This window comes from Merops nubicus, unplaced genomic scaffold, assembly GCF_000691845.1.
Source record: "Merops nubicus isolate BGI_N331 unplaced genomic scaffold, ASM69184v1 scaffold26474, whole genome shotgun sequence".
Classification (NCBI taxonomy): domain Eukaryota; kingdom Metazoa; phylum Chordata; class Aves; order Coraciiformes; family Meropidae; genus Merops; species Merops nubicus.
The window spans coordinates 1-8,238 of NW_008603922.1; the positions used below are offsets into that span (position 1 = coordinate 1).

At 44.6% G+C, this 8,238-nt stretch overlaps 1 protein-coding gene across 1 annotated transcript; it reads left to right on the forward strand.

The window, feature by feature from the left end:
• Nucleotides 1-2,054: 2,054 nt before the first annotated feature.
• LOC103771555 (rho guanine nucleotide exchange factor 18-like) lies at nt 2,055-6,954 on the forward strand (the record flags this gene model as incomplete). The annotated part of the gene is made up of 6 exons (XM_008938856.1): nt 2,055-2,111; nt 2,773-2,820; nt 3,396-3,863; nt 4,539-4,866; nt 6,575-6,697; nt 6,794-6,954. Coding segments are annotated over 6 exons (1,185 nt in total), but the record flags the coding sequence as incomplete, so codon positions are not given.
• Nucleotides 6,955-8,238: the final 1,284 nt, after the last annotated feature.

The following is an 8,238-nucleotide window of genomic DNA, read 5'->3' on the forward strand; positions in this document are numbered from 1 at the left end:
AAAAAAAAAAAAGAAAAACCAAACACTGAAGGCTTAATAATCTAACCTGCAGTCAAGGAAGATGTCATCTTTGATGTGCAATATGAAGACCCCATTGTAAAGAGCTGGTCATGAAGGAAAAGTCATCTGTACCATAAAGTCTCTCAAACTGCCCAGTCTTTTCATGTACTTGGTGGTTGAATTTTGGGGTTTTTTTTTAAGCTTGTTAGCATGATGCACTTGCCTGGCTGCAGAGGCATGACTGTTTACATGACATGTTTTCCTCTTTCCTAGCTGAAGATCTCCAGAACCTTATCTTCACTCACTTAGGCAGTGGATCCTGTCAGCCTGAAGATGGCTCTGGGTCAGGACTCCCCAGGAGAGCAGAGACCTTTGGAGGATATGACAGTAGTCCCTCAGTTTCACATAAAAGTAAGAAAGAGACCATTCCACATTCTTCTGAGCTTCTTAGCTCCTTACTGTGTTTCTCTGTGCAGAGAATGAGATAAGAACAATGACTTGAGAGGCTCTGATACAAGGAAGCTTCATCAGGCTCAAAAAGGAGGATAAGAGGAAATTTCTAGCATGTTCTATTAGCATGTTGTATTTTTTCTTCTGATACCAACACTAGAGAGCAGAGTAGGGCTCTCAGTGCTATGCTGAGGGCATTACCCTAACCCAGACTTTCTAATTACCACAGTTCCACACAGAACTTCTAATTTTGTTGAAAAAAAAATAATTTGACCTGAAACTCTAGGAAACTTGGATTCAGCTGCCTGCTTTTACTGACTCATGAAAACTTTTTTCTACTTTGTTTTGTATCTGCACATTTCCTAAAGAGTTGTTGAATCCTTAGAGAATATCAGTGGCCCTTTTGGCACAGATGCTTTATCAATTAATGAAATGAGTGAAAATACTTGATACTATTTATCTCCATTTTTGCTTTATGTGTTTATTGAAAAATAAATGGTCTTTATTTCACTAGTTGTTAATGTCTAGAACACTTTCTAGAAAAGCCTCTGAAAGGCTGTATGTGTCTGGCATGCTGCAGGTGCTTTGTACAGTATGGTTCCCACCTCCCCCTGCCACCTTCCACACTTCCAGTGGTGCTGATTTGAACAGAATTTTCTACTAACAAGTATTCTGTGTTAGGAGCTTGCAATTCTGGTAGCCACAGACAGTCATCTTCATGCACATGTTGTGGCTGCTTCACTTAAAATACTATAATGTCATTTGACTGTACTGTCCTTAGTTACCTTCACCCACTCAACTCACATTTTTATACTTTTTTTGAGCAGTCCTCATCACTGTTGTCTGCTCTTCCACCTTGAATCATGATGGAGAAGCCCTACTGGGTCTAACTTCAAAGTCGCCATTTTCTCCTGCCTGCTCTGTTGGGCAGTGAGTTTTCCCAGGCCCTGTGCTGGTGTGAATTCCTCATCCTACCATCTTCTTTCAGGTGGCAGTTTTAGGAAGAACAACAGTGGTGACCAGAGACAGTGGGACTGGAGAGGCCCTGCAGTAACCTCAGATGTGCAACTCCACGACCTCCCTTCTGATGCAGAAGAAGGATCTCAAACTGTATGTTGGACTTATGCATGATTTCAATGTGTTCCCTCATGTCCCTCTTCAGAATAATGGTGCAGAACAACTCTAGAAGTTAGAATAGCTGGTTGGGCAAGACTCTAACAGGGCTGTGTCAGTCAAATTACTCTATTAAAGATGTTTTATGGGGTGAGCTGACACCTTAGTACTTGAGAAGCATGATCATTTGATGTTAATATTTGTTCATTTGGTGCTGCACTGTTAACTCAAGCTTTAATCAGCATGCATCTGTTAATTCCAACTTTAATCACCATGCATCTGTTAACTCTAGCTTTAATCACAGTGCATCTGTTGCAGCCTGGCCTCTGATTTAAGCATTTTTAATATGTGTCCTTCAGTATATGGGAGCAGCCTCTGCTCCAGCACTAAACACTGTTCCCTCATGAGATGAACCCATCCAACTTGTTCTGGCAGCACTACCAATGCCCAACAAGTGTCTCTGGTGCAGATGTTCTTGTCTTTTTTTACAGAGTGATGTCACAAGGCTGGATGACAGCAGTAGTTTTCAGCCCACCATAGAGTCTCAGGTATGTTACTTCCATTAGGAAATCTAAACTTACATGCTATTATTATAATATTGCTACTTAAAACCACATCAAACAACCAAACCCCACCAAAAAACTTACTATTTTTCATGTCTGTGGAACCACAAGCAGATTAACAGGCTGTGCTTTGTGACTCTAACACATGAATGCAGAGAGAAAAATCTTGTTAGAAAGTGAAGCTGGGTTCTGGGTGTGTTGACACACATCAGAGAGCTGCTGAACTCCTCCTGAGTCTTTGGTGGGTTGGCATCTTCTCAGCTCAGGGATAACCCTTGCCTCTGGATCCCCCGTGAGGGCTATAGCTGTGTAGTGATCCAGTGCTGGAGTGTGGCAGGAAGTGAGCATTAAACAGTTCATGTGAAGAAAACTGATCAGGATTGCTCTCTGGAGTCCCAGTGAGGCTCACAGGGCACTGATTTACATCTCTGTGAGAACTAATATGTGAAAATTAATCCTGCCTGCAGATTCCTCTGTTGGCTGTGACTGTGTTAGGGTCCCCTTGTAGCCCTGCTTCCACTGTGTGTGGTTTTGTATGGATACCATTGGTTATATTCACTGTCTAAAAAGAAAAATGTCTAATGCATCAAAACAGAGCTGCTCTCTTCAAGTGTCTGATGTCTTTTTTTCCTCCCCTCCTCTTCAGCTTGTCCAAAGGATACAAACACTGTTACAGTTGCTCTTCAGTCTTCAGGTAAACCACCATTTACTAACCCAGAATTCATTAGGCATTACATATAAAATCTATACAAGTTTGGAGAGCAGCTACCTTGAAAATATCCCCTAAAGCTAGAGGGAAGTGCAGAACTTAAGCCCTGAGACTCAAGGAAACAAACACTGGTGTTTTGAAGGAAGTGTTAGGTCTGTTGCCTTAAGCAACTGTTCCCTTTTTCCTGCTCACTTTAAGGCCATTCCTGTGCTAGCTGGAGCTCCCTCAGCTCACCCTGCTCCTCTCTTCACTTTGTTTTTGATACACACATGTGTGTATGTATTAGTTGTTTTTACTGTAACCGTGTGATCAACAATATTTTGCCTGGTTGGGTTGAGAGTAGTAACTCTAGGGGCAGGAATGTTCATTTTGTCCTAAGTAAGCATAATTTATTTCCTTATCCATGGTTAGCACCGTGTCAGTCACGATGGGCTGACCGAGCTGGAATTTAGATCTGCCCTTAAAGACAAAAGTCTCTGTGATCTAATCTGGTAGATGGTGTTATCTGAACGTTCAGCTGGGTGTGTTTCTTGCACTTACTGAGCTTATTCCCCCTCCAGGCAGTGATATCTCAGCAGGACAGCTACATTGAGGTGCAACGAGCCACCATGGTGGACCGGGAGAAGCAATACCGGCTGCAGTCGACACGAGGCAACCTGCTGCTGGAGCAGGAGAAGCAGCGGAACTTCGAGAAGCAGAGGGAAGAGCTGATGAACGTCCAGAAGCTGCAGAGCCAGCTGAAGCTGGAGCAGCAGCGCCTGGAGCGGGAGAGGAGCCGGCAGCAGAGGGAATTCGAGAGCACGGAGGCGCGGCTGCAGGAGCGCGAAGAGGAGACGCGGCAGCTGAGGGAGAAGCTGACCCAGGAGAGGGAGGAACTGGAGAGGCAGAGGGAGGCCTATCAGCATGACCTGGAGAGACTGCGGGAGGCCCAGAGGGCAGTCGAGAAGGAGAAGGAGCGTCTGGATCAGCTGAGGAAGCTGAAGAAGCAGAACACAGTGTCGGGCACCTTCTCCCCGGAAATGGCACAGGTGAGGAACTGGTTTTCTTGGAGTTTTATTTCTCTTCTCATGCTTGCCTCTGAATGGAGGTTGCAAGTTTTGCAGCTCTAACCCGTGTTAGCTTTTTACCAGGCTCTTTGAACCGTCATCTGAAATAGCTGGTGATGGCTATTGTCAGAGAAATCAGAGCTTGGCAGTTCCCCAGTGTCTGTGAAATCCACCCAGATGTTTGGTAACAAGAGTATTTTTTTTTTTTTTTAAAGACAGAAACTTAATAAGTTATTTTTGAATGTGGCTGTGGGTTTTTTAGACACAGGCAGGCAGTTGCAGATAATGTGCTACACTGGTAGCATTTTGTATAAAACCATTTCTTGTGTTTCAAAATGTGAAGGTTGATATCTGATTAAGTTGACTCATTTGTTAATGGCCTGAAGTCCTGCCTTCTGTCCCATCTTATCACCTCCTGCAGGCTGCTTTTGCCTTCCTTTGCTAGGTGCAATATCAAACAATCTGGAGCTGCTGAGGTTCTTTTTAGTGTCCAATGACTTAGTCTTGCTCTTGCTGCCCTTAGACAAGGGCCCAGGCATGCTGGCAAACCTGTTGCATTTTTCACTAGAAAGTGCTTCACCTTCTCAGGGCTTTTCTCATTGTATGTGAGAGGGTGAGGAGAGCCATTTGACTTCAGATGCCTTTTTCCTCCTGCAGAGCCAGCTGCTAAGTCATTCTGTCAGCTTCAATGGCGAGGGGCTGGAGCCTTCCCTGCCCACCCTGAAGACCTCGGTGCGAGTGAGCGTCTCGGGGCTGGACTACCTGGAGCGGCCGGACTTGGTTCGCAGGGACAGTGCCAGCCTGGAGAGTCGCCCGGCCCTTGCCCTGAAGAATGAAGTGCCAATACACCTCCTGAGCGCCACCAACCAGATCCAGAAACCAGCTGCAGTCCAGCAGCAGATTCCCACCAAGCTGGCAACTTTTACAAAAGGAAGCAAAGACAAAAGTGGGAAGAACAAAGCCTCGCACAGGACGGACAGTTCAGGTGGGTGTATTTAAACACTTTTCTCTTTGCCAGCATCACAGGGAGACAGAACACTGCAGCTGCAACTTCTGGCTGCTCGTGTGGAGCCCAGAAATTAATACACTACAAATCATTAGTGTGCTTCCTGCAGGTAGCAGGCTCTTCACATCCTGAACTTAGGAATCTGTATACTGTCTAGATCAGAAATACAGCCCAAAGGGATGATGTTGAAAATGGAGTTCTGTAATCCAACAGGACAGAATGATAGTAAGAGGTTGTAAACTTGGATGTGAAATCTTCTTGCCTAACTGTAGTGTTAAAGGAAAACAGGGGAGGGAAGGAGGAAAGCTATTTCTGCATGAATGAAGTGTTTTGAGGCTGCCTTGAACTTCTCTTACTATATGTCCAGAGTTGTAATGACATTGAATGCGATGCCTTTCTTAGCACCAGTCAGTCATTAAACACAGATTTCAAGGCCAGAACTGTGATCCTTTGTGTGTTGTAGAGCTGAAAGGGGCTAATTTTGTCACAAATAGAAGCGAGTAAAAACACAGTCCCCCTCTCATGGTGTAATTGCTGCTGCTAACTACTAGGTTCTAAAGTAGTGATCTTTGCTAATGACAGACGCAGTAAAAACCACTTTTTCTCTACCACTTAAAATAGCCTTACTGCAGCTTAGGAGAATGATCTGTAATTTTAAGTTACAAAATTTATCTTTTCAGTTTTGTGTAGGCTTCAAGCTTGGCAAACTTACCTATTGCTTGGGCCTACACTGCTGCAGCAAACTCATGGCCAAACCTGACTAGGGAGGGGAGGGGGAAAAGTCTTCTGCACATTTTAGAACTGTCTGATTCTGTCATGCCTAAAGTTTAGGACAGCTTCAAACTTGCTTGTGTTTGCACATAAATGAAGCCTAATATCCTTTTACCCTGAATACCAAATGCCTGTAAATGGGAAAATAAAGCTCTAATACCACATCTCCCCAAGTTTATTTTTAATAGCTCTTATATAATGATCTCTGCGGTGGAAATGCACTTAATGGGATTTTTCTGGAATTTATATGAAAGGTATAAACCACAGATATATTGGTCTCTGTTCTCTCATGAGCATTAATGGGATGCGTGCTTTTTATGCCCATATGTAGATCTTAGAATAAAATGGAACAAAACTTTCTGTACCAGAGGCAAAATACCGTGTATTGAATTTGGATTTCGTGATGTGTGAGGAATGTGCACTGAGAAGAGTTCTTTGGTTCCAGAGTAACCGTTTCATGAATTGCTTTTATTGTTGAAACCAAGGAGCTGACAGGCTGTACCACCAGAATCAATGTGCTCTGCCACTGAGCAGCTGGGAGACAGATGGAGAGCAGAGACAAAAGCTCATCACAGTTCTGCGTGTTCAGAGTAGCACAAACAGACGTTGCTGTTTGAATGCTAGGGACAAAGATTTTTTTATGTTTTCTTTCTCTGCTGTTCTTTATAATACTAAGGTTTAAATCTGTGGTTGTTGGGGGCTGCTAGTTACTGAATAGAAGTCCTCAAGTAAGAGGAGAAAGATTGTGTGGTCTAAACAGCTGAAGAGAAAACTTAAGTAGCTTGCAACAGAAGCAGCAGGTCCTTGTGGTATAGCAGCTTCCTTGGATACGCAGAGGTGTCAGCACAGCATGAAGGAGTGAAATTTCTGAAGTACTGCCAGCCTCGAGTACTGATCTGTAAAATATTTTCTGTAGCCTCTGTTGACCAGAAGCAGCTGCTGCCCCCCAGGCTTGTGGGGCGAGAGGAGGGGGTGCTGAGGGGCAGGCGGTCCGCGAGTCCCGTCCTCCCAGGCAGCCAGACCACTGCATTCCAGCCAGGTATGTCTTGACCAACCTGTGTACCCATGGCAGTGCATCAGGCTCTCTGCAGTATCATGAATATGTCTTCTTCCATTTCTTTCTGTTGTTCTCTAGAATTTTATGGCCCAGCAGATGCTCAGCCAGAAGCACCTTCATCTGCCTCAGCGAACCTATTCAAGCCCAATAACGTTCCCACTCAGCCCCTGGTGCCCTCTCAGCCAAGTCTGTTAAATGTCCAGGATGATACCAGCAAAGAAGATGTAATTTTCTTCTAATTGTTTCCATTTAAAGATTAATCTTCTGACAAACTATTTCAAGAACTCAGGCCCCAGTGCTCAACGTGACAGAGACTTGACACAGAAGTCTTCTCATCTCTGCCCCGTTACTACTAGCGAGGACCAGACCAGGATTACTGCTCTACTTCGTTGGCTCCTCTGCCAGCAGCTCAGAATGAAGGCACAGTAGTAACAATTTCCTTTTAAATCCTCCAAACATGGAAAAGTCTCAATGCGTGGCATGGGTATAGAAATTCAGAGCTTATTGAAATGCTGCCTTTTATTGTAACGTGCTCTGCTCGGAGAACGTGCAGGCTCTGTGGGCACCACCTTGTAGATTGTTACAGTTGATGTTGAGCCGCCCAGATTTTGATGTAAAAAGTTTTAGTAGTAGGCCCCAAAATGGCTGCAAATTTGGAAATCCCTTTTCACAGGCCCACAGCCAGCAATGGCTCCTGCTAGCAGTGTCAGTCAGCAGGTGCCTGGCAGGCCTGTCCACACAGCCAGGCGTGACACGCCGTGGGCCCTGCTCCCAGGAGCTGGGATAGCCTCTGTTTCTATAGCAAGTCCAGTGGAGCATGTGCTCACTGACCAGGGACAGTGGAAGAGAAGAGGTGAGAGCTTCTAAACAGAGTCCTCACTGGTGAGGATCTCCACCAGCTTGAGGAGAGGGGCTGGATACATGAGAACACGCAACGGGAGTGAAGAGTCGGACTGAATGCACATTTCATGGGCCATTGGCTTGCACTGGGATCCCTGTCCCCTGAGACCCTGGGGAGCTCTCAGTGGTAGTGAGAGCAGCACAGGTTCCCAGGCAAAACTCATGAGCTGGTTCAGAATGAACTTAGAGACTTGGATTTTGATGAAGACATGTATAAGAAGCGTGTGAATGCAGTAATTTATTGTGTTGTTTAATCCTAAATTTTCTGCATCTTTTGTTTGTCTGTTAAGTTGTTGGGACTTTACTCCAAGTACCACAAGATATCAAAGCTGCTGTTACTGCAGAGACTTCTCTGCAGCACTGGGTTAGGAATGAAGGGAATGAGATCTGTTTGGTTTTAAAATTAAAAAAAAAGGAAAAAAAAAAAAAAAAAAGAAAATACTCTTAGCTAAACCTGTGTTGGTTTAGCTGCTTACAGCTAAACCAGCTTTGATACCTCTTGTTAAATGGGTCAGTTCTTAATCATGGAATGGTGAGGACATGAAGTGTTCTGCTCCAAAGGCATTATTTCCCTTTGTAGTAATTTGCACAGTCGTTTTGTTGTGTTGTATTGCTCTGCTCTG